Source organism: Gambusia affinis, linkage group LG20 (genome assembly GCF_019740435.1).
Source record: "Gambusia affinis linkage group LG20, SWU_Gaff_1.0, whole genome shotgun sequence".
Taxonomy (NCBI): Eukaryota; Metazoa; Chordata; class Actinopteri; order Cyprinodontiformes; family Poeciliidae; genus Gambusia; species Gambusia affinis.
In genome coordinates, this window is record NC_057887.1 from 21953194 (window position 1) to 21981035 (window position 27842).

A 27842-nucleotide genomic window follows, 5' to 3' on the forward strand; every position below is an offset into this window, starting at 1 on the left:
TTGTGTTCAAGTTGTGCTAGAAGGAGTTAGCCTGTCTGCGAAGCTATTCAAGCTTGAATCTAAATCAAGCTTGAATAGCTAAATGTAAACATGTCCAAAATGCTAATGTTAGAATCCACATTCAAATTTCTAAAGAAGTTCCATGAATATTTTGAGGTTCCTGGATGGGTAGAAGAGCAGTTTTCATCAATCTGATGGAAGAAGAGCCTGAATAACACATTAAAAACCACTAGAACATTTCTGAAGAAAATTAATTGGGGCCTGCCAAAGTGTGCCCATCAGTTGGAACCCTCCGTTCTCATGCTAAAAATTAGCATCAATGCTAAAGTAAGCTAAAATGTAATCGATAGCATGTGGAGAATCACTAGCATGTTGACTAACATGGACTTACTCCATTAAGTATGCAAACATCAGAGTAAATCTGAAATTAATCAAAATGTTAACGTTAGCCAAAACGCTGTCGGTAGCATGCGCGGTAGCTCCACCATATTGTCTTACACTGGCCTATTCCAATCAGTATGATAAACATAGCTAATAAATAAAAAATGGCTGAAATGCTTGTTTTAGGGAAAAGGCCTATGCATTCAAATATATTTGTTGTTGATTTGTTCAGTTTAGAAACAAAAAGGGTTTCTGTGTGCAGCCTTCCACAATGCTCCCTTGATTTGGCTACAAAGTGCAGACCCAACAGATGTCAAACAAATGTAGATTTTAGTTTTTTTTATGGAATAAACCCTGCATTCAACTTCCACAATAAAACGACACAAGGATCAGTGATATTTTTTTGTTCGTTATTACGTTGGAAACATCTCATTAATATTTTTTTATCAATCCTCTTTTTTTTTTTTTTTTCCCCCACCAGGGGGTCCATTTTGTGGGCTCTAGTCTCCCTTATACCACAGCAGGCTGACAGGAAATGGGGAAGGAGACGGGGGAAGACATGCAGCAAATGTCGTCGGGTCCGGGAATCGAACCCGCGACGGCCGCGTCGAGAACTGAAGGCCTCCAAACGTGGGGCAGGCTACCCTCTACGCCACTGGAGCACGCCCATCCATCCTCTTTTTAGTAAATGTTTTAAAACATAAAAACATAAATAGATGTGTTCACTTTTCCCTATGGTAGATATTTATTAAATGTAAGTTGTCTTTTCAGAGAGGGCAATGCCACATTTCCAGCTCTGTCTTTAGCTGGACGGAGAGTAAAAACGTCTGCAGCCTCTGGTCCAGACGATGGATGTTGTTATTGTGAAGTCGCATTCAGCTGCGACTATTTCCAAGGACGGAGGTGAGGAGCCCTCAGTAGTTCCCTCGACTGTGAGAATCTGGGTTACATCCTGTCGCGACCGAACCGATCTGCCTCTAGAGAGGGCGATGCTTGATAACCTGTGTCCTGGTGATGAAGTGGAAACTTGGATTTGGACATTTAACTGTTCCTTCATGTGTGTGGAGGAAGATGGAAGATGGCGACTCTCTCAGCAGGCCCTCTGAAGGGCACAGATAAAGGATGTGTCCGAATAACCTCTCTGCACTGCAAAGACACAAAATCTTCCGTTTCTAGTGGAAATATCTTAGTACAATTGAAATAAGATGAAACTAACTCACAAGAATAACACTTTATTTGAATCAGTTTATTGTCATTAACACGACATAACCCCTGTAACGAACATGAAGGAGTCTTCATAAATGTTTATGACTGTTCTCATCAAGTGTTATTTGGTAAATAATGACACTTTAAATGCAAAGTTGCATTGAAAGTTGAATTAAAGTCCACTAAAAGTGTGATTATATACCAAATAATTCAAATTTGAGACTTTTAATCAAAGATTACTTATGATTTGGGGAAAATGTCTTCTTATACATGGAAGTAGTACTTTTTCTCAATATACAAGAATTATTGACTTAAAACAAGCTCCTATATATTGATGAAAACTTACTTGTAAGTTATCCAAAGTAAATTTGGTCCAGTTTCTAGTGCAAATGTTTTAGTACACTAGAAAAAAGAAAGTTATTAACAAGTAAGCCTTCAGCAAGATGTAAGAGTTAGTTTCAAGAAAATAATTCCTTAAAGTTGATTAAAGAGTAGTAGTTACATTGGCAGCTAAATTAACTTACAAGGTGGGAAACTGTCTTATTATGAGTGAAATAATCTGCCAGTGGAACTAGAACTCGGTTGCTAGGTAACGGCGGGGCTGGGCTGACGTTGCTAGGTAACGGCGCCAGTGGAACTAGAATGTTTTGACCAATATTAAGGAACAATTTACTTAAAGCAAGCCACTATATCTTGCTAAAAAGTTACACATACATTAGTTTTGTCTTGATTCAAGTGTACTAAGATATTTGCACTAGAAACTAAACCGAAATACTTGGTAAGATTTTGTGTTTTTGCAGTGCGTCTGGTGAATCTCTACATCTGTCCAGCCACAGTTCTACTCTACATTTTGTTTTTATTTTCTTCAGTTTTCCTATATTACTTCCTTCCCTTAGTTTGAGTGGCTCTTTTGTAATCTCCTAAACCTTTAACTTCTAATTTCAGACAGTCTTCAGTGGCAGATTTGTTGGGAATGTGTGCGTTGTGGATGTATTTCCAGATTCTCACCAGCAGTTTCCGAGGAGCCCTTGCAGGATGTCGGAGGGCCGCGGCGTGCGGAAGACGGACCATTTGACACCTCTGTCTTTAAAGTTGCTGCAGTTGATCTCGTGGGGACGCAGCCACTTTTTGATGCGCTGCTGGACGCTGTCGCCCTCGGGGAAGCCCACGGAGCGAGGTCCTGGGGGGAAACTGTCATCCACAAAGTTCACAGAGTTCTGGAAAAATACAAGGGCGAGAAAGAGACGGCAGATGTTGGAGAGGATTCGCTCAAAGCTTGGCAAACATCTAAAAAACGCATGAAAACGGTACTCTGCATCTGCATCTCATCTCTTTTCTTTCAGGATATGTTTTAGATATGTTCAGCTTTAGACTTATTAGAACAAGGGTTCCCAAAGTGGGGGCGGGGCCCCCCAGGGGGTCACGAGACATCAAGTGGAGGGTTGAAGGATGATTTTCAGATTTATCATGATGTCACTCTGGGATGCATAGAGACAAAATAGAAAGAAAAACAACAACAAAAAGAGGCTATATAACAATTGGGGTGGGCATTTATCATATTGTTTATTGTTTATCGTTTATCGTAATAAATTTTTATTTATTTTCATAATAAATTCAAACTAATTAAGTATAAAAATTCCTTGAACTGTTGGGTTTGTTTGTTTTTTTAAACAATTTTCACTGTTTGTTCAATAAAACTGTATCCATAGTTATCAGTAATTTTTAAAATATGGGTATTTTAGTGATACAAATCCCACTTCTTCTTTTTTTTTTGGTAGGGACAGACATACAGCGACATAAACAAACTGAAAGAAAACAGCAGTCCCATGTTTATGTCACAGTGCAATGGCAAAAGCTAATTCGCAGCACTTATCCCTAGATGGGCTCTTATTTTTTTTTATTTTTTTTTTTTAAATACCTCTAAAAGTAAAACTCAAACAGACAATAAAACATAAAACATCAAAAGTGGGCACAGTTCTGTTTTTGACATAACCAAAGTTTTGTTTGCTTCTTAAACATATAAATCCCACTTCTTTATGGAAGTGGTGTCCTAAAAACCGTATTACAAAAAGAAATGTTTTTCAAGAGTAATATCTGTGTTTGTGGGGTCATAATTTCTGTGCCATGCAGTCACAACCTTCCAGTTGGGTAAAAAAAAGTAATGAATACCTTTTATAATCACTTTTACTAATCACAACAGCACCACAAAATATGGCGATAAAACTTTAAGTCCATATCGCCCAGCACTAATGTGGCGGGATAACTTATACTTCCTCCTGTAAATTAAACTCCACAGTAGCTAGGATGTAAAAACAGAAATAAGTTTGAAGTCATGTCAGCATTATTTTCATCCATTTTCATTTATTTATGCTGTTATCTCAATTTTAGCATATTTTGTTAGTAGGAAATTCATCAAAGTCTCTTATCTGTTCGATGAATAAAGGAGAAACGTTCAAACTGCTTCCTCTTTAATCCATTTAATACTTCCACTTAATTCATGCTGCCTCTGTTTTGCAAACATGGATGAGTTAGCACATAAAGACATCCAAAGCGACAGTATCTGCTGATCTGAGTACGCCGCAGAGGGCACACAGCAAAACGTTTTCTGTTTCCTATCGTTGTGGAAGGAGTGAGCCGGGCCTGTTGTGTTGCAAGGCACAACTGGTGGCTCACAGTGAAGCGAATTGATTGCTAACCATCCCCCACAATCCTATTCTGCAGCCCTGATGCAGCATCGGTTCCCAGACGAAGTCACTCCAATGCATCCGCTCCTTCTCGACCGTCCCATATGGCTTACAGGATGTGGAGGTTAAATCTGGGCCCTGCGCAGGGAAAAGACCACTAACCTGTCCCCAATTCTATAGGGCCAGTATTATGGATTTTCCAGGAATTTTATACCATAATCATGTAACTGTTATACCTTCAGTTGTTAAAAAGTGCTGTATTTATCAAATATTCAATTCAAAAATACTTTTTTAATCCCACAGGGAAATTAAATGTTGTTGTAGCTCATTATTTCAGATTCTTCAAAGAGTTATTGTAGACACTGATGGCTGTAGGCAGGAAAGATCTCCTGTAGCAGTCTGTATTACAGCGAAACTGAAGAAGCCTCTGACTGAAGATACTCTGTCTTACCAAGACAGTCTCATGAAGATATGTCTTCTTAAAATTTTTATTTTAGTCATATAAGATATGACTTAAAAGAAATTTACTTCCAACTTTAACATCTTGAAATTGGGTCTCATTGAGAAGCTGCTCCTATAATGATGCACAGTTCCACCATGCGTTTGCTAATTGCTGCTGGCTAGTCTGAAGGAGCTGAGAGGGAGAGAATCTACGCCTCGAAGGCGGAGCTAAGTCCAACGGTGCGTTTTGCACAGCTGACTGGTTGCTATGTGAGATTAAAGGATTTCTCAAACATGTGTGAATAAAAACTCCAAGTATGTTTTTGATGAGTTAATAACTTTAGAACTTGATACTGCCTCTTTAATTCCAGCAATGAGGGACAAAAATAAAAATAAATCATAAAGGGAGCAATTCATTTTCTTTTATTTGCCCGTGCTGTCAGGATGAGACATCTACTAGCATGGATGAGAGTCTTTGCCAAGTAAACACGGCCGCACCGTCTCTGATTCAATCCCTGAACCGGTGCCAGCATGTTAAGACCTCCGACTGGAATCAGCAAATTCAACGCTGCGCAGGGAAAACCTGCTGCGTTCCCGTCGTCTCCCAGACTACACAGAGCTGGCAGGCGGATCAGCATCTCCGTAGGGAAGAAAGCTCCCTAACAAATATCCACATGTGACTCAATGATATCTTAAATCTGCAGACAAAGAGCTATAGGACGGGATTTCACAGCGGAGTCCCTATTAGAGACGCAGACAAAACTGCCCGGGAACAGGCTGGCACGAGCAGAACGGTGGGAATGTGTCACTGCGGTTAGTCAGAACTTCAACAACCAGCTGGAGAAAAGGGCGGCAAAAAAAGGGAGCAGAGAATCTGGAGCATATTTCTGTTGATCTCTAAGAAGAAGCCTTGAAATGTTTCACAGTTTACAAGTGGTGTTTACTTCTGAGCCGACACCCTCTGGAGCGCTGGCATGGAGCGCTCTTAGAAGAAAAAATAAAACAAAATCAATCAAAGAAAGTCGAAATCCAACGACCAGCAGAGACTAATGGGCTTCAGGTGAGAAAATAATATTTTTTATGACATGACTCCAGCTCTGCTGTTGGGCTTTGCTGCTTGGTGTAATATGGCCAAAGCCCGCGATAGCCTGTACTTACATTTCAACAACAACAACAACACCATCTGCTTGGTCCAATAAAAGGCAAGAAAAACAATCAGGCAGGCTGAAACATCCGCTGTAGATCCGTAGATGCACTGCCAACGTGTAAAAATAATAAAAAAAAGGGGAAACAGAAAGCTGTTATCAGGATTAAACTTCCTCTGCTGAGGTTTTCTTCTGGATTTAGTTTTAGTACCTTCAATCAGACAGATTAGGAAGACGAATGTTTACACCAGCATTACTTCTCAGTGCAGTGCAAAAGTGTAAAACTGGCTGAAAAGGTTGAAAAGTCTTGCTTTGGAGATGCTTTATTCTGCACATTTTGACTGTTGATGTCAAAAAAAAATCCTGTCAATCCCATCAATTTTTAAAACAATAATGAATACATGCAACCTCTTCTCCAGAGACAAAACCCGCTGAGAGAATAACTACGTATAAACAATCAAATTAATTAAGTTAATTATGAACGATTCACCTGCTGTGGCGTCAACCAGACCAGGCGAATCCCAACTTCCTCCTGTTTCGCATGGACATGAATTGTTCACCCATTCATGTACAATCAAATGTCAAATGATGATGATCTGCAGGGTAAATCTGCACTCTGCTGCCACACTGGTAACTTCAAGTTTAGAAATCAGGGAACATTTCTCCCACTGAAGTGATCAGATTACCGTTTCTTATCTTCAAGATGTTGCCAGTTCTCTAAAATCCTTTTGTTTTTTATTTCTGTAAAAATACGTTGGGTTTTAGTATGAAAAAGTTTAAGGGTGCGGACAATTTTGCAAGGTTTGGTCCTTTTTGCACCCTTGTATAAAAAAAAACTGCAGGAAATTATGCTGATAGTGATTAAATTCACTTCCTCCCCCGTCTTGTTCTGCTGCTAAATATAGGTTTCTGCCCTGTGTTCACCTTAGCGTTAGCACACACATTGTTGCAAACACTGGAAGTGAGAGCAGTTGAGTGGATGGAGTATAATATTTCAAGATATTAGCAGAAAAAAGGAGAATAAAACATATGTGGGGACAGATATGATGGGATGTGAAGGGAAGGAGATGAGAAATCACTTTGAAGAGCCCAGAGAAGCAGAGCTAAAGAGAGTTAAAATATGAGTCCAGGAGAGAAAAGACTCAAATTAGGCAGCGAGAGGAGAATATGCGATATCCTTCCTCCCTACTGAGTCAGGCTGCCTCCCACGCTTACACAGCCGTGCCCTGTGACTTTCAAAGAAGCCATTAATAATGCATCCTAAAGCTTACTTCATGCTTCACTGTAAACACGGGATGATTGGTGCAATGCTGGCGTGTTAACGGGCCACACACTCTCCGTCATCCAAACAAATCCTGCTACCTGAACCTGAACCTGAACGCTTCGCAGCTCTGCAGCGTCGGCATTTCCTCACATTTAATCAGATTTGTCTCATTAGCTTCAGAGTGAGCGGTCCTGACGATCGGGTTTTAAACGGACCCCTCCGACAGGCTGCGGCACATATCCATGACAACCCAATAAAGGCTCATCGAAGGTTCTGCTCGGCAGACCTGAACTTGAAGCCGGGTCGCTCAAAGCGGGAACATAAAGGTTGCCACATCCGAGCCCAGAGTTGCTAGGGAGGCCAGCTTTGTGTCTCTGAACAGCTGTTGCAGAGAATTGGACCAATCAGACCCCGGAAACCGAACAAAGGAGCTCAAAGTGGTTTGATCTATGAACATCACAGAGAATAACAAATTATCCAAGACGTTACTGCGATAAACGGTAATATTGTTGCTTTGAGACCATTTTCAAGTAGGACAATAACATAATATAATAACAGCAAGAACATTTGATTGAAGATCAGGAACCTTAATGTAATAATGAACGTTTAACACTGGAGCCAAAAAACATTTTAAATATCAAAAGTAAACAACAAATAAAACGTAAACAAAACTTTTCAGTTGAGAAAAGCAGAGTGAAGACTTCTGTCATCCATCATACAAATGGAAATTATTGAGTTTGTTTTAATTTATCATGGGTAGGCCTGTCAACATAAACAATAAATAAATTAATCACATGATAAATTAAAACAAACTCAATAATTGTCACCTGCTTTCTTTATTTATTTTTCTATTTTCTCTCTCTTTCTACCAAAAACAGAATGATAAAAGTCTCCAGTCTGGTGGTAATTTTGTTTACAGAGACTTCATAATTCATTGTATTTGTTGTTTCTGTTGTTTTCTTTCTTTATTTTGAATATTTCAAATGTCTTTTTCTAATGTTCATTAAATTTTAAAGTTTATTGACCCTTAAAAATATGTTCTTGCATTATTATGCCATTATTATATTATCATTATTATCGTTTTTCGTAATAAGTTCTGAGACAATTTATCGTCCAGCAAAATTAGTTATTGTGACAGGCCTAATCATGAGACTAATTGATTTATTGCTTTCTGTGGCAGGTCTGTACTAGAAAAAAAAATTCAACTGCAAAAGATGAATATAAATTTTGAGGTATTTTTTGACATTTTCTATAAATAATTCCAGAAATGTGATAGTCTGGTAGACCAAAAGTGGAACATTTGTTACATATTTATCTGCTGTCCTAGACAAACAAACTGCAGATGGAATAAAGCGGACCGAGCACAGCTGGTGTGAATACCAAACAATTTGAAAGAGCGCTACCAATTCTAATTAGAAGAGACGCAAATTTACACGAGAAGCGTCATAATTACAACAACGAGGTTCCTTTCTTTGGATTGACCTAATATTAATTGTTGTGTATGAATATACCTGAGCCTGAAGGTAATTTGGAGTCATGTGGATTTAGAGACATTTCATAATCACTTCAAACAAAAATCTATGCAGATTCTCTGAAGAGAAGCCTGAATTTAACACATGAAAGCTAATTAAGAGAGTATGTAAACTTCTGACTGTGTCTGTACATTTCAATAACAAAAACTTATTTTCCCTCCTTAATGATGTGTCTGCTGGAATGTATTAGAGACGAATGCATCAGAATGAAGAACCTGTGGATATAAAAGCTCTTTGAATGTGCAGCTCATTTAGCTTTCAGCTGCTGATACTATAAAAAAAGTGGCGAATAAATCAAAGGGAAACAGAGAATCACAGAAGCTATTAGGATTGAGAGATTGAGAGGCACCAGAAGCAGAACCACAGCGACATGGGGAGCTAATTTAAGGAAAATGTGCTCAGAGACTCCAAGAGCACATAAAGTACTTGCTGCTTATAAATGTGATTTCTGCACTGCTTAGAGATTTCTTTACTTTTTAGCCCTTAAAGATGAGTAAAAAGCACAGAATCAATCATTGTTTTTGTTTCATGGAGATTTATGAATATGCAATACGTAATGTACCATTTGCTTTATTCTGTTATTTTAAAAAAATAAATAAACTTGAGCTCCACTAAAAGGAAGAATGAAGAGCTACAACAGTGAAAGCAGTTCCACCATAAAACAGAAGTCTGATTTTTCTACTTTAATGACATTCTGAAACACAAGTTAAAACACTAAAACCACCACAAATATGGATAGTTAAAGTATTTTTGGGAATACTTGCCATACACTGTAAAAAAAAGAACAAAGAGGATCTCTAATTTATGGTAAAATAAAGACATTTTACAGATTTTATTGTATGGTAAAATCAGTATACAAATAATTTTACAGTTGGTAAAATTTGGTAAGATTCTGGCAACAACAGATTTTTACCAAATAAATACGATAATATCTGTTTGGTAAATGTCTCTAATTTACAGTAAAGCTTGTTAAAATTCTGAGGTTGTTTTACAGTATTTTACTGTAAATTAGGGATTTTTTTTATAGTGCAACTACTTAATATAACTGCTGATATTTCCTGGAAAAAAAAAAAATATATATATATATATATATATATATATATATATATATATATATATATATATATATATATATATATATATATATATATATATATATATATATTTTAAGCAACAATTTTAGCAAAGTTATTGCTTTTGATTTCTCAAATTAATCAACGAACATAAAAGTGTTTTTCTGTGTTTGTCAGAATTTTACCATAAATTAGAGAAGTGGCACTGAAACACAGAAACACTTAAAATAGCTGATATTTCAACAATTTGGGCAAAATTATCACTTTTGATTTATCAAACCTTTCAAAAAACATAGAAGTTTTTTATACTCACATTTTTAAGACATAAATGCTCTCAAAGTTTAAGAAAAGTTTTTTAAAGAATGTTTTAGTCCCCAAAGCTGAACAACCAGACTTATTTTTTTAAGAATTAAGCTTTATTATCTTTTTTATTGTCATGTTGGGGATGAAAAACACTTTACAACAGGCAAGATTTTTATGTATAATTTTTGTGACATGCCATTAATAAACAAAACAAATTTTTTTTTTAAAGTAAATAACACTGATTTAGATTTTTGGAGGAAAAATAATCCAATTAGATTAACCAGAAGAGAAGAAGATTATTGGCAGGAGTAGTTCTGGGTTAATGCAGTCGAATTGAACTTGATGACTTTAGTTCCTATGAGCCGTTACCTGATGCCGCGCAGCAGCTCTGACACCAACACACACCATCGTAAGTGAGGGGAGACAAGCTGTGAATCCGGCTTATCTGGCCCGTATCTGAGACCAAAGTGAAAATGCAACAGATCCGAGGAGCGGGCTGTTTCAGTTTCAGTTTGTTAAAACGGAGCGGTTACAGACACAGGATTTAAAATTCATCATGGCAGACCTGAGCTTTCAGGAAATGACTTCAAACATTTTTTATGGGAAAACTGAGAGCTTTAAAGTAATAAGATCTCATTTTACTGCAAAAGAGAAAGTGCTCTTTAACCTTTGGAGGAGATTGACGGATGATGGATGGATGGATGGATGGGTGGATGGATGGATGGATGGATGAGTGGATGGATGGATGGATAAATTATTGAATGGATGATGGATGGCTGATGAATAAATGGATGGATGGATGATAAATAGATGGATGATGGATGGATGGACAAACTGCTGGATGGATGATGGATGAATGAGTGGATGGATTAATGGATGGATGGATGATGGATGGATGATGGATGGATGGATGGATGATGGATGGATGGATGGATGGATGATGGATGGATGGATGGATGAATGGATGGATGGATGGATGATGGATGGATGGACAAACTGCTGGATGGATGATGGATGAATGAGTGGATGGATTAGTGGATGGATGGATGATGGATGGATGATGGATGGATGGATGATGGATGGATGGATGGATGGATGGATGGATAGATGGATGGATGGATAAATTAATGAATGGATGATGGATGGCTGATGAATAAATGGATGGATGGATGATGGATGGATGAGTGGATGGATTAATGGATGGATGGATGATGGCTGGATGGATGATGGATGGATGGATGGATGGATGGATGGATGATGGATGGATGGATGATGGATGGATGGATGGATGGATGGATGGATGATGGATGGATGGATGATGGATGCATGATGGATGGATGGATGATGGATGGATGGATGGATGGATGGATGGATAGATGGATGGATAGATGGATGGATGGATGGATAAATTAATGAATGGATGATGGATGGCTGATGAATAAATGGATGGATGGATGATGGATGGATGGATGATGGATGGATGGATGATGGATGGATGGATGGATGGATGGATAGATGGATGGATAGATGGATGGATGGATGGATAAATTAATGAATGGATGATGGATGGCTGATGGATGGATGATGGATGGATGGATGATGGATGGATGGATAGATGGATGGATGATGGATGAATGAGTGGATGGATTAATGGATGGATGGATGATGGATGGATGGATGATGGATGGATGATGCCTGGATGGATGATGGATGGATGGATGGATGGATGATGGATGGATGGATGATGGATGGATGATGGATGGATGGATGGATGGATGGATGATGGATGGATGGATGGATGATGGATGCATGATGGATGGATGATGGCTGGATGATGGATGGATGGCTGGATGATGGATGGATGGATGATGGATGGATGGATGGATGGATAAATTAATGAATGGATGATGGATGGCTGATGAATAAATGGATGGATGGATGATGGATGGATGAGTGGATGGATTAATGGATGGATGGATGATGGATGGATGATGGCTGGATGGATGATGGATGGATGGATGGATGGATGATGGATGGATGGATGGATGATGGATGGATGATGGATGGATGGATGGATGGATGGATGGATGATGGATGGATGGATGATGGATGCATGATGGATGGATGATGGCTGGATGATGGATGGATGGATGATGGATGGATGGATGGATGGATAGATGGATGGATGGATAGATGGATGGATGGATAAATTAATGAATGGATGATGGATGGATGATGGATGGATGATGGATGGATGATGGATGGATGATGGATGGATGATGGATGGATGGATGATGGATGGATGGATGATGGATGGATGGATGGATGGATAGATGGATGGATGGATAGATGGATGGTTGGATGATGGATGAATGAGTGGATGGATTAATGGATGGATGGATGATGGCTGGATGGATGATGGATGGATGGATGGATGGATGGATGGATGATGGATGGATGGATGATGGATGGATGATGGATGGATGGATGGATGGATGGATGATGGATGGATGGATGATGGATGGATGATGGATGGATGGATGGATGATAGATGGATGGATGGATGATGGATGGATGGATGGATGGATGGATGATGGATGGATGGATGGATGGATGGATGATGGCTGGATGGATGGATGGATGGATGGATGGATGGATGGATGGATGGATAGATGGATGGATGAATAAAATTCCTTGAATCCTTGAATGAACAGACGGACAGTAGGACAGGAACAGACTGGAACATTAAACTTTCTTCTCCACATTCCCATAGTTTTCCAGACTCTAGGAATTCTTCATACAGGAGATAAAGATTGACTTCCACCCCGACCTGGACGAAGGTCTGAGAAGATGAACCAACATTTCAATCATGAGCTTCGCTTTAGACTCTGAATTCACCTCATCCAAGAGCCACCAAAACACTGAGAAAAGTCAAATTAGCATCAGAAAAACAGGAACGCTATGTTTTAATTAACTCCACCAAAAGAGCTGCAGGATTTTAGCAGCAATTTTCAACCTTTGTGGCAGGATTTTCTGACACTGTCGACTATTTTAATGTCAATCGCTGGTTTTTATAGATCAGGCTGGAAGCAGTGCTGGTCGGCATCGTAAAGAGTGTCTCAAACACCAGCTGTTGTTTACAGACAGCGTTTCTAAATTAGGCTGGCAGTATTAAGACATATGACTGCAGAGATGATGAGATCAATCGCGTGGTTTATGTAAATAAACTGAATGTCTGAGCTGCTGTAAGGAAAAGGCTTCAGTTTTATAATTTCTAAGTGACGTTTTATTAATGTGAAAATTACCTGCTCTGATTCTCTGGCTGAGGAACAACACACCACCAAGTACGTTGGTCTAATATTGGTCAATGTGTTCTTGCTTTATTTTGCATGTTTTATTTTGTCCATTCGAATTTCTACTGTTTCTAAATTCAGCGTCAGTGCTTAAAAACCCCACCAAGCTGATATTTGGCAATAAGTTCATGCTTTTTGGTGTCTGGAAAATGAGCCATATTGAAAACCTTCTTCTTTTCTGTTACCTAGCAACCCCAACAAAGCCCAGCCCATTACCTAGCAACTCCAGCATGTATGGTTAGCTGGTTTTACCACTGTATGCACTGTACAATGGCTGCTGGAAAAGACAAGTGCTTTGTTGTTGACTTACCATCCAGAAACCACTTGCTACATTCTTATTGGTTGTGGAGGAGACTCCACTTTTCCTTTTCAAAGACGTACAGTTGAATAATTGTGCATCTGTTTGCAGCCATTTTCACATGCGATTGTAAAATGTTGAGTTGGGGGGAGTGGCCAGCAGCTTATTTGGATTTAAAGTGACAGCTCTTTCTGAAAGGAGCTCAAAATATGCAAAACTGACCAGACTAAAATCTCATTATCTATAAATTATTTTGTGCAAAAAGCGTAATGAATATGTTTTATACAGCCTGTATACTGATCCTAACCTGTTTATGGAAGCAGAATAGGTCACGTTTAAAGCTCCTCTTACCTCTCTGCAGAAACTGACGATGTTTTCCCAGAGCTCCTTGGCTTCTCCCTCATCGTTCCGTCGACGAGCCTCCACATGCATGCTCTCCCTCCTCTTCAGGGGCTTCACCACCTTGCGCAGGGTGAGGTACTGCTGCGCTGTGTGGCACGCTGCACAGTTCTTGGCCTTGACATCGTTGAGAAGCGTGCATGCAGGGCAGCTCCACTGTCCTGCTTTCTCCTGGAGGCCAGACGAGGTGGAGGCCGACGAACTGGAGGAAGCGCCAGCAGCGGAAGGGAAGACCCGGGCCTGTTTTCGAGCTTTATGACCCGACGGGGTGGAGGAGGGCGGACAAGAGCACGAAGCAGAGCCGCAGTGTGGACAACAGCGGGCCAGAGGGGTCTGCTGCTCCTGAAAGCCGTGCAGTTTGGAAGAACCACAAGCTGAGCACTTGGGTGTGCCGGTGGGGTTCCGCAGGGTGCACTTGGAGCACACCCAGGTGCTAAAGTCCGGACTGGATGGGCTAGCTGGGGTAAATCGCACCGTTTCACAGCCTACCAGGTCGATGAGGTCAGCGCCGGCCCTTGACGATCGGCAGCCCTCACACTTGGCTGAGCTAACAGCATTGGGCAAAGAGCAGCTAGGGCACTTCCAGGTGGGGTTAGCCGGAGTCAGCGGGTGGTGCTGAGGGTCTTCTTCTTCCAAGATGCTGAGGCGCTTGCTGGGGTACGAAGGTTCTTGGGGTTGTGCGTGTTTGGGCTTGGCTGGCCGCTGCGGGCCAGGCTGCGGGGGCACGACGGCCGTGGACGGGGAGGTGGGGCTGGGACTGTTGGTTCCTTGGTTTTGCGGGCGGCCTGGTGGGGGAACCTCTCTTCGGCTGCGGGGCACGGGATTGTTCTGGAGAGAGGGAAATGTTGGATAAGGCGAAGAGAGACCCTGTGACGAAACCTGGGGAGATTCTTGAGGATCAGACAGAGTGGGGGTGTTGGACTCGTCTGTGAGGTCGATGACTAAGGGTGCTGACGGTGCTGGGTGAACGGGGAACCCGACGACAGGTGTACGTACTTCAGGTACTACCAGCGCCTCTGGGGGGATTTTAGGCAGAGAGAGTTTTCTGGGTCCGCCACAGGCAGAGCATGATAGAGCCACTGGGGTGTTGTGGAGCGTACACCGGGCACAAGCCCAACCGGGGTTCTGCCCTTCATGGCCACTCACTTCTCCGTTGCTCTCCGAGCGGCGCAACGCGTCCTCTTTGACCGGGTGCTGTCCATTGGGCTCAAGTAGTACCGTGGGGGTGACTGCGGGTGTCGGGGGCTCAGTTGGAGCAGATGGGAGGCCATTGGCAGTGATGGCTATGGTTGTGGTAGGCGGGGTGTTGGTGGCGGACGACGGGCCGAAACCACAGACCGAGCAGGATCCGGATCCCTGTGGGTTGTTGAGCGTACAGCGTGGGCAGGCCCAGCGTTGCTCCTCAGTGCTGCTCAGCCGCAGGATCTGGTTCAGATCCGGTTTCTGCCGCGGCGCCTCGCAGATGGAGCAGCGGGGCGCCGCGCCTGCATTCAGGAAGGTGCAGCGTCCACATGACCACTCGCTGCTTCGCACTGCTGCAGCCATGGAGCCAGGAGAGTGGGAATGGCTGCAAACCAAAAAAAACCCAAAACTCTCTGTTAGAACCTCCCATAAAAATAAAAAAGGTTTTTACATATTTAACAAACTAAAGATGGTGAAGTACCGTTTAACCAGATGAAGCAGCTTTTTAAAGTATTCACGTAATGTTTTTATCTATACCCACTTTACCGCATCCTTTAGGACAGTATTTCTCAAACTTTTTCAGGCAGAGAAAAACTCACAAACCTCCTTACATGAAATTACTCCTACAATAGCACAGCATCTTAACATATTAAAAATATTAGTCTCTTAACTAATTGTCTTTGTTCCTCCGAATGTGAAGAGTGGTGCTGTTTTGTAAATGTGACTGGCCACAATAAAACCATGAACACATCGACTCAGGGCACTTTGAGTTATTCACAGTATGGATTCTAAACTTTCCAATCATAGAAAACACATGGAAATCAAATAAGTTCTTTACTACAAGTGTTGTGTGCACTAATAACATTTTAGGGCATTTAGCCAGTAGATAGCCCAACATGAATAATTTAATTTTAGGTGTTAAGATGCAGTCAGTCAGCGTGGGGCGCAGCATGTGAACATACTATGTATCGTAATAGTGTTCAAAAACAAAAGCTCTGCAAATCATCCTCAGAAATTTTCCACCAGTATCTCCAGGCTTAATATTTTTAAACACAATCCTTAGGTAAGCTAACCGTAGATTCGCAGTTTGAGCTAACATCATGAAAAATAACCGGTTGTTTACATGCAGTACCACATGGACCACTAGGGGGCACCTGCGGCTCACCAATGGTCCAGGAACCACAATCTGAGAAAGAATTGTCTTAGGGATATGTGACACATCAAAACAGGTGAATTACTGCACTGTACCAACAATACAGACAGCTTTGTGGGATTTTAAACATTCTTCTTTTAATTTATTATGACAACGATAAATGATACATTTATCTAATTTATCTAACCGATATTATCTAATGTCACTTTAACAAAAGGAGATGAAGAGTAAACAGAGAAAATGTTTGTAGGGATATATCTGAAAACCAGGGAATAAATTCATCCTTCCAGGAACTGAGGTTGATCATCCTCAGGAAAAGGGAAACTGCAGGAGGAGAAGAGATGAAATTAGAAACGCAAAACAGGATAGGAGAGGCAAAGATTAGCCAGTGCAGAGGGGGGGGAAAAAAAATAAAAATCAAATCTCCCTCCTGGGGGCGCAGAGGGCAGTAAATCCATATACAACGGCCATCTGATTAGAGCCAGAGAGACAGCACACGGAGAGGAGGAGCCAGAGGGGAGGAGAGCAGAGAAACGCTGCCTGCCTCTGAATATTACAGCAGAAATGCCTGAGTCTCACTGACTGGCACTTATTAGAATAGGAAAAACACACAGGATCTCCTCCACTTCATATTAACACTCTCTCTCTGCTCAGCGAGAGCTAATGCAGGATCAGCTTAAGGTCATGTTAGTTTCAGAGCACTGCAAGACTGACACATTTTATAAACATCCAACTGGGGAGGAATAAAGTGTTAAAGCCAGAAACTGTTAATTCGGTTAACAATGATGCTGTTGCTGTGGAACGACTTGTATGGACACTGCAAAAAATGCAAAATCTGTTTATCCAGGTTACACACAGAGTTGGGTAGTAACTATCCATCCATCCATCCATCCATTTTCTTTACACCCTTCTTCCCTAATGGGGTCGGGAGAGTTGCTGGTTCCTCTCCAGCTGCGTCCCGGGCGAGAGGCGGGGTCACCCTGGACAGGTCGCCAGTCTGTCGCAGGGCAACACAAAGACATACAAGACAAACAACCATGCACACACACACTCACACCTAGGGAAAATTTTTTTTTAGAGAAACCAATTAACCTGACAATCATGTTTTTGGACTGTGGGAGGAACCAGAGAACCCGGAGAGAACCCACCATGCACAGGGAGAACATGCAAACTCCATGCAGAAATCTCTGCAGGCCGGGAATCGAACCCAGGACCGTCTTGCTGCAAGGCAACAGCTCTACCAACTGCGCCACTGTGCAGCCACGGGTAGTAACTAGTTACATTTATTCACATTTACTAGAGTAACTTTTTTGGAAAAAAAAAATACTTTTAGGAACCTTTTTACTACACTATACTTTTACTGTTTACTTGAGTAATTTTATTATGAAGTATTTCTACTCTTACTGGAGTAAAATTTATGGATTTTCAACCCACTGAATGAAAAACCAACATGTTTTAACCAAAACTTCACCACACTCAGACACACACCTGCAGTTTTTGTTAAAGTTTCATAAGTTTTTTTTTATTGAGAGAAACTGAATTGGAAACATTTTATTTTAGCTGATTTAGTTTTTTTTTTCTGTTAGTTATATGAATTATTGTCCTTTTGGTTCTGAAAATACCAAAATTTCCATTAAACTTTATATTTTGGTCCGTCTGATGACGTAATTTTGAATTAAATGATTGATATTTTGATCAGTTACTCAGTACTTTTTAACAAATAGTTTTTGACTCTTACTTGAGTAATTTCTTGGGCAGATATTTTTTATTTGAGTAATTTTATTGTGAAGTATCTCTTCTCTTACTAGAGTATAATTTTTGGGTACTCTACCCACATCTGGTTATTAGTGAAGTGCTTTTTCATCAATATTAATGAGTTATTGACTAAAACAAGCTCCTATATTTTGCTGAAAAGATCCTTATGGGTTAGTTTTGTCTCATTTCAAGTGCACTAAGGTATTTTTCACCAGAAATTAGACCAAAGGTACTTGGTAAGACTTTGTGTTTTTGCAGTGTGCGGTTCGTTCTGCAGTCCAGTCAATCTGGCTTATCGACGGCAGGTGGAGTCGAGCCCTTTGCAGGCTGAGCTGCACAGCTGGATACTTTCAACTCAGCGGGAGCGCAGGTCAAAAAAAACATCCCAGCCTCCAGGGAACGGACGGGTCTGGAGTCGGAAAAAAAGCTCATAAATGCCACTGTCACTCAGGCCGCTCAAGTGTGAACAGCAACTCAGAGACGGTAATATGGGAATTTACCCAAAGTGGAGCAAGAGGTGCTAAGAGCGAGGATGCTGCAATGCTTTTCACGTTGATCCCAGAGGAGCAACGTTGAATCCCAAACCGACAGGAGCTCGAGGATGGGCTCAAACGTAGCAGCTTTTTGTTATGTTTTAGGAAGAAAATCAATCCAAGATCAAGACATCAGGGAAAACCAACGTCTACATAAAATTTATGAAACACACTCATTTATTTCCACCATATTCATCATTGCTCCACTCTATCCTTTATATTTGAAACAAAATAAAAATCAACATTTGCCTCTCATATCCAAAAAAGATTTTGCATCATTATATAAAGTTTATACACACATCACTAATAACCCAGTAATCCAATAGTTCTTCTAAAATTAAGTTACTAAATTGTAATAATCATTTGTTTTACATAAATACTGTAGCAGTGAGTGGGATCGAACATTTACAATAAACTGGAATAGAAGTGTAATGATTCAAAATAATTTGCCAAAGAAATTTATTATTATTATTAGTGGTGTAAATGGACAATTTCCATGAAAAAGACATCGGTAACTTAATATTGCTTCTATTTGGTTGATTTCACTCGGTCGGCTGCACAAACAGACAAGGATAGAAACCAAGCTTGTTATTTTATTTGATAACTTTTAGTTAGGAATGAGGCTGCACAGTGGTGCAGTTGGTAGAGCTGTTGCCTTGCAGCAAGAAGGTTCTGGGTTCGATTCCAAACATGACTGTCAGGTTAATTGGTCTCTCTAAATTCTCCCTAGGTGTGAGTGTGTGTGTGACTGGTTGTGTGTCCTGTGTGTCTCCATGTTGCCCTGCGACAGACCGGCGACCTGTCCAGGGTGACCCCCGCCTCTCGCCCGGGACGCAGCAACCCTCCCGACCCCATTAGGGACGAAGGGTGAACAGAAAATGGATGGATGGATGGATAGTTAGGAACGACACGGTAGCGGTGGACAGCAGCAGTGAAAAATAATCACTGTCAAATCGCGGATTTGTTGGAAATACCTTTTACAAAGTAAGAAGATTAACGTTCATATACTTTATAAGTAACTATGATTCAAAAACATCAAATACTGCATCACGGAGAAGGTACGTTTAACTATTAGTAACCATGGAGACAATGCCACACCGTCATGTAGCCTAGCATGTATGGGAAAAACTGGTTAGCATCTGGTCTTTTGTACGTTTTTAATGTTGTTCCGGTGAAAAATGAATCGCTGTTTTCTGACATAGTGATATAAATCATGTGGTGTGAATTCAGACAAAGTCAGTAATTTGATGAACACGTCAGGAGGGAGGAGGTATGGGTCGGTATCTAAGCTAGCTGTTACCGCCGTCTATGAGCCCCAGTCAGGTGTGTTACGTTCAGAGACAAATTAGCGTGACTGGAAACCTGAATAAACTGGCAAAAACAGCAGAGGAAAACAATCTTCTCTGTTACTCTACTCCTGTCCCTCACTTCCAACGTCCATCATGGCGCCTGGATGACTAAGTGACGTATTTGCAACACAACAACAAAAACACGTTTTTGAAATCGACTACAATAGTTATGAGGTATTTATTCTACATTTTTGCTTTAGTCAAAGTATCAAAATCAGAATAATAAATACAGTCAACATGTTTAGTGACTCTTTCCTCCAGACCCACTGTGTGAATCCTCAGCGATTCACCAACACATGGTTGACTAAAGCAGCAGCTCCATGCTAACTATAAAGACACACGTTCACACCGTGTTTGGCTGTCTGACGGGCCAAACAGCCATGACGACAGCAGCAGCACAAAGCGTCGCCACCTCATGTCTGATGATGACAGCTTCTACCCTGTGGCCGTTTCCACAACTGTCGGGCCACTTTCATCTCCAGCAAGAGAGAGAGAGAGAGAGCAAGCAAAGTCACAGTGTCAGCCATCCACGCAGAGACCGACTCAAGGAAATTATCCGCTTCTTCTTCTTCACGGAGCAACGCTACTGCTTCTGCCTGCAGCTGATCTCACAGCTTTTAATTACACCAATCTGGCTCACACGCTTCTTAATAACTGGGTTAATCAAAGGCACCTCCAAATTAATGCATGACCCACAAGGCCGCACTCTGAAGCCTCCTGGAAAAGGTTTACACTGAGAAATGGAGAGCAGTTTGTAAACAAAGTGGATGCACGCACAACTTGAGCTTAAACTGTCACTGGTCGCCATGGTTACCCGCATTAAACTTGCTGTTTTAACATTAGCCAGAATGTTGTCAGCATCGTCAAAAAAAAGTTTTTTCTTTTGAAACGTTGTGTTTTCATTAAAAGCTTCTTTTTTTTTTGAAATTCCAATTTTTGCAATTGGAGTTACAGTTTGGGTGATTTCTGCTGGTCATTGGAAAGGCAGATTGTATGAACACCCAGCTTCTTTAGCAACAATCTTCTGCAGCCAAAGCTTGATTTGACACGTCAACTAAACTAAACTATGTCAAGCAAACTAACTTCTTAGATAATGCCACACAGTGTCACTGTAATTAAAAAATACAAAGAAACAGTGAGGTGAATCAGGATCCCTTCCCACACGATAAGAAAAGAAGAGCACAGTGGGTAGGAAGTGAACATAACTTCTGAAGGACTGTGCTCTCAACATTTCTCTCCAGAAGACTTTGTCATTTGTATGAGCAAAACTGACAAAGGATCTAGCAAGTGATCATTACAAGCTAAAAACAAATGCCATGCTGGCAGTTTTTATCCATATAGTCAATGACTATTAACTGGAAATCTGCCTTCCCAGGGATTATAGGCTATACAATCACAGTCCTCTATATTCCTTAACTAAAACTAAGAAACTTCAGATATGAGTGGAAATACAGTACAGACCAAATGTTTGGACACACAGTTGTGGTCTGTACTGTATGTTAGTCTGTCTGTAATGAAGGTATTAGTTTCACTTTCTGAATTGACTTTGCAATCTATTCGGATGCATGTGGCTGTTGTAAAGGATGGGTCACCTCAGCCTGTGATCCCTGGACCCCACTTACTGTAAAGGAATGTTTTCATTGTTGATGCTCCACTAACGTCCTTACAGCAGTGCGTACACACACACACACACACACACGCGCACACACACACACACACACACATGCATACACCTTTTGTCCTTGGCTGTGTGCTAAATGGAGAGGCTCGAACTAAAAGTGCTCACTTCAGCTCATCGGTTCCTCGGTGTTGCAACCTGGGCAGGTGGCCAGATGTCTCAGCTCAGAGAGGGAGGCGGAAAAGGCCAACCTCGTCCCGACAAACCTAATTTTTCTGCACCGAACAGTTCGCTGCAGCTTCTGCTCCTGCTCTAAATTCACTTAAGGAGAGGTGTCATGCCTGGAGAGTTCATTTCAAAGCTTCACACAGCGCCAGACGCTCTGAGATCCAGCAGATCATTTTAAAGGGCATGAGCTTAAGGTGTTCGTGGAAATGAGAAAACGTATGAAAGTTTTGGAGAAAAGTGGGTGAAATGTCTCTGAGGAAGCTATTGGTGCCAGAGAAGAGTGAACACAAAAGCTGCTGATAGTAATTGCTGACTGGTTCTACGTTTTGAACTCTGCTGAGAGACAGAGTCAGCGGAGTCCTGCCAGCTTCGTCTAGCTTCACTGCGCGACATTTGGCCTTTGTGCGACAGTCATTAGCAGAGCCACTCCAAGGCTGACTCCAAGCCCAGGGCCTGTGGGAAAAGTGCAGTACCGTTCCTGGACAGAGGGGGCAGAGTTCCTCTCCTCCACACCAAAAACAAAACTGTATTTTTCTGCAGTTCATAGTGACAAACCTAATCTTTTTTTATCAAATGCTGTGACTTATACTTGTTTTGTTCATTAGGTACAACTAAACAAAACATTTTTAGTTGTTTAGAGGTGAATCTTAACACAGGAAAGGGTAAAAGAAAATACCTGCAGCTCTATGACGATAGATGAGGTTCACATGCCTCTAAATAATTTTTTGGTAGCCCTTTATTTGAAGAGGTGAGTATAAGACTGACACAACAGCCTGTCATGAGCATGAAAGAGTCTTCATGAATTTTTGACTGTTGTCATGAACTGTCATTCGGTAAATAATGCAAATTTGACACTTTTAATGAACTTTTAGTGCAAGTTTTAATGGATCTTTGCATTAAAAGTGTCATTATTTATCGAATGGTATTTCATAACAACAGCTGTAAACATTCAGAAATACTCCATTATTATGGCAGGTTGTTATGTCATTTATATGACAGCGTCATGTCAGTCTCACCAAATAAAATTTATTTATAAAACAATCATTTCCCTTTTAACAAACCAATGAGATTATGTTTATTTTGTTTGGTAGTTCAGTATTGTGATATAATACAAAAATAAATTATTATAAAAACATCCTTTTAACTCCTCAGTATATATTTGTTTATTTAACTGTGTATTATTTTCAGAGGTACAACATATGTAAAATATGAATAAATAAAATAAATAAAGGTGCAATGCTACTTGACATGCTATTGGCTGGAGTTTGAAAAACAACCAATCCAGGAAAATCATTTATTTTTGTTGGTATTTTTATTTGGAGCATCTGCAGTAGCGCTAAGATGGTTTCTACTGTGTGTTTTATTGTATATTTAATGTTTTAACTCTAAAAATATGCAGCAATTAGCATTTTTTATTTGCGTTGGGGCAGCGTATTTGTTTCATCTCTGTCTTTACATCTGTAATTATTAATTGCTTGTCATATTTCTTTAATAAGAGTTTATAAATGGTGACATAAATGCTTGTCTGAATGAAAACTTTTGAATAAACATTTGCATTCACAGGTTTTAGCTGTTCACAAGCGACTGTGTGGTTCTTAACCTCTGTGACTTCCAAAGCTGCTCTATGTTCATATTTCACTGCATTTCCGTAGACTTTGTTTCTGATGTTTGTTACGGCTTTTTAACTCCTATGAAAAGTGAGAGCTAAATAACCATCAGCATCCTACAGGTAGTTAATTATTATTGGAGTTCTGGATTTACATTTTCTCACAAAAAAAGTAGCAATAGTTACAGAAAATCACTTTAAAATCAGATTTCAGAGGAGGTACTAACTGATGTCTGGCTGGTAGCCTTCCATGGAGGATGGCTCCATCTTATAGCCCAAACAAGTCGGGTACAAAATACTAAAATAAAGGAGCAAAGCAACCAAAACTCTGGGATTCATCCAGTCTAAAAATCCACCTCGTTATATTCTCTTCGTCTGCTAAACAGCAGGCGAATATTCATACAAATATCATTTGAATTTCTTCAATCTGCACACAGATGCTTCTGAGACTGAGTCAGTTCTTTTTGTCTTTGGAAAAAAAAAATAAACTAACTTGGCAGCAATCACCAACAAACTGTGACTTCATGTTTGTACAAATAGAACTTGGAACGTTTCCCTCGAGCTAAAAGCCGCATTCTGCAGAGCGCGATAAATTACAAACCAGACCGCAAAGCAAAAGGTGGATAAAAGCAGACTGGTGACTGCATCATCATAAAAGGTTATGGCCTAATAATGAGGAGGACCTGTCTGCGCTTGTAGAACAGCGCTGACCCGTGCGGGACTGGACCCTACTGGACCTCAGAAAGTCAGCAATCAGAATCCGAGGGAAAGAACAAACATTTGACCCAGTGAGGAACACGTCAGCAAGACACAAACAGAGAAATAAATACAAAAACTTCAGCATCAAATTCAATGCCTTAATCTTGCTCTACAGAGATTTTCTGCAGAAACCAACCCTACACCTACTGCTGATTGCTGAGATATTGTTTTATTCTCATGCCAGTGTAGCTGATATAAATAAAACTGGAAAAAGTCAAAATAAAAGTACATTTATCTATTTTGGCAACATAATTTCAGTTTATCAGCACAACTGTTCACACGTTGACACAGTTTGATGTTTCAACACGTTGATGACCAAGTTGGGAAATAGACAAAGCAGAATAATTATAATTTTCAAACAAAATAGATGCTCAACTTTTTTTTAATGGAAGTTTACCTAAACTTTATCCACTCCATGAGGAATAGTCTCTGATTATTCAACCAGAATTCAGCCACAATCTTTCCAGATAGTAAAGTTATAATTTATTGTGATAAGTTTATTTTGATTTATCATTGTGATAAATTCCAATTAAAGTTTTGAAAATCATTTTTCGTATTGTCAGGATTGAGATTTTTACTATTTTCTCTACTGTTTGCTCAATAAGAGTGTCAATAAACATTAATAAATTTGAAAATATGATTAGTTAATGTACCAGTGGCACTACTGCCGCCGAGCTCAGTTAGCATGTAAAGAGTTTCCAGTCCTCTGACGGCTGAGGGGTTTAGGCGCTTTGTGGATAAAAACTGTCAGCATGGCATTTGTTTTTAACTCGCTAAAGTAACGATCACCTGCTGGAGCCTTTGTCAGTTTTGCTCGTACAAATGTCTCAAAGTGTTCTGGAGAGAAATGTTTGGATCCAGCTCTCTCCCACTGCACTTTCTTTTCGTGTGGGAAGTGACCCAGATTTGCCTCACTGTTTATTTTTTTGTTTGCCTTTTATTTTAAATTACAGCCAACAGTGACAGTGTGACATTATCTAAAATTACATCAGTTAAATGCAATATGATAAATAGAAGAATTACAACATATTTAGGCCAACATGTTTCACGATTGTTGGATCGTTTATTGTTGGACCTCGCCCGTGTCCTCAGTGATACGTCGGGTTCAGTGATCTGCTTTTCTAACATCGCCTGTTAGTCTGTTGGCTGTTTCTGACACACAGATGTTCGTGCTCTGATAGGGAGAAGGTTGGGCTGAATTTAGGGTCACAAATTTATTTGATTATTTTTCAGTTAAAAATGCAAAATAATTTATTCATGAATTTGATTTACTTTATTTACTCAGCAACAAATTAAGGTGCTATTTTAACGAGAGGTCTTAAAAACTGCGTCAGAGTTGTACAGTGTCCTAACTTGTTGGTCAAAGCGTCATTATTTGTTTCTTCCCAGCTTTGCCTTTCACAACAACAAATTTTGCTGGAGGATAAATTGTCCCTGATGAACGATATTATTATTGTTCTGAGACAATTCTCAAGTTGATAATGTCATAACGCAAGTTTGGTCTTTTCAATGCTAATTAACATTAATTCTTTTAAGGTAACACAACCAACAAAATCTATAAATAAAAATGGAAATAAAACTCCACTCAACCAAATTCAGGAATAAAATGGATTATGATATCCAAATTAGAAAAATCTAAATTAATCAAGCTCATTTTAATTTATCACGTGATTAATAAATTAATTGCTTAATGTGACAATTTTTTTTCCCAGCCACAAAAATGTGAACCGGGTTTCACAATCCTTAACTGGATTTACCCCACTTTAAGCACTGGGTGTGACTGGGTCTGTTTGTGAGTAAAAAGTCACTAATATGGCATTAAAATGGAAAGAAAAACACTTCTTTTGAAACTAAAATGTTCCATAAATATAAATTTGGCATTATAAATCTCATACAAAACATTTTTTGTCTCCATCTACATCAACTCCATTTAAACCATTTGTAAACTGCACCCAGGGCCACACAAAACTACTCCAAGGGCCACAAATGGCCCCCAAGCCACACTTTGGACATCCCAGGTTTACTCCTTGGTTCATGTCAAACAGTATGTATTAATATACATCGATCACACCTGATTACAACCAGTAAAACTCTGAAAGAAATTTACTTATTGTCTGCAAAATACAGCATATATATTATAGATTTGTGGTATTATTGAAAAAAAAATTATTTTAAGCCTAAATAAAACCTGATAGGAGGCTTTGTTACAGTCTTGTTACCTATAATTGTCTTGATTTGCTACCAGTTTTAAAAAACAGCTTAAGAGGAATTACTCAGACCTTACATAAAGCCCAGACTGGATGAGTTCAAATCTGCTGAGTTCATTTAGAGGAAATGTCTCCAGATGTGACCTAATCACCTGTTTTACAGCTGCACATCTGCAGGTGATAGGAATGCAGAGAGTGAGGATTTTTAATCAGCTGCAGGTGTTTTAGCCTTCGTTTTCAGATGGCCTCGTTATTTCAGCTCGTTGTTCCACTAAAGGTTGATTTCAGTTGAAAAGTAAAGAACTTTAAATTAAAAACGAAACTCAATTGGCACACATACTGAGGCTACAAGAAGCACAACTGAGCAGGAAATGGGGGAAATGGACTTTAAATGAAGAATGAGGACTGGAATAATAATTGATGAATATAGTAATCTAGAAAATTACTTTCCATAGGAAGCTCTTTGTTCGGTTTTCTTGTTTCATTATTGGGGAAATAAAACGAAACTCAGAGGTTAATGTTTCTTTAGGACAGACGGTGAATATAAAACCCACTTCCTGTAAATGAACACAAAGCTCCTTCCTGAAGCATTTATTACTTTATGACTATGGCGCAAAGCATTCTGGGTAAATACAGCTCAAACAAACCTGCTGGTCCACCAGTAGTGAGAGAAATGGCTCGTGGTTTTTTACCAAATCCTACAACTGCTAAAATCTGATGCCGTTTTTGTTTGCATTTTGTGAAGAAGGAAGTGTCTTCTTCAGAGGTTTTCATGTTGCTTCCTTCAGTTGTTCTTGGTGCAGCGCCCCCAGAGGTGAGGAGGGGAAAAGGTTTTTGAAAAGGTTTGGTTAGTTTGACAGAGTGCAGTGTGAAAGTGAATTGCAGTAGCTGAAAATGTAACATCCTGTTGATTTCAGTAAATAAAACCTAAATTTTCTCAATATTTCATCCACCATTGTCCAAAGTAACCAGGAGAGGGAGAAAAGGCTCCAATGTACGTCAGGCTGTTATCAGACTTCACCGTTGTTTGTTCAACAGAAACGTTTCTGAACATTTTTTGTCTCTGCAAAGACATCTAAACCTCTGCTATAATCGCAGAAGCTTTCACTACACAATATTTTGGTGTCACTCTCTCAATTTTATGCACCATTGTACAAATAGACCGGCAAAGGAAAACAACAGCTTGTCCCAACACCGAGTCTAGAGCGATTCTGATGCACATCTAGAGGAAAATGTCAAGCGTCTGACTTCAAAGTGCACACAAGTCCAACTTGTAGCATCGGACACGTTTTTGATGTACATTTGGTATGAACGCAGCAATAGTCCCGAACAAAACCAAGTTTCAGCCTAAATGTCCTGAAACAATATGCCAA

The 27842-nt window shown here is 40.0% G+C and overlaps 1 protein-coding gene across 1 annotated transcript in view; it reads right to left on the reverse strand.

Annotated features, from left to right (window-relative positions):
* Positions 1 to 27842, reverse strand: part of capn15 (calpain 15) — a 55724-nt gene that overhangs the window by 16926 nt on the left and 10956 nt on the right. The window contains exons 2-3 of the mRNA XM_044103450.1: positions 14032 to 15646; positions 2596 to 2804 (exon numbers count right to left, since the gene is read on the reverse strand). Coding sequence (XP_043959385.1) covers positions 2596 to 2804; positions 14032 to 15646 — 1824 coding nt within the window. The remainder of the gene's footprint in view (positions 1 to 2595; positions 2805 to 14031; positions 15647 to 27842) is intronic.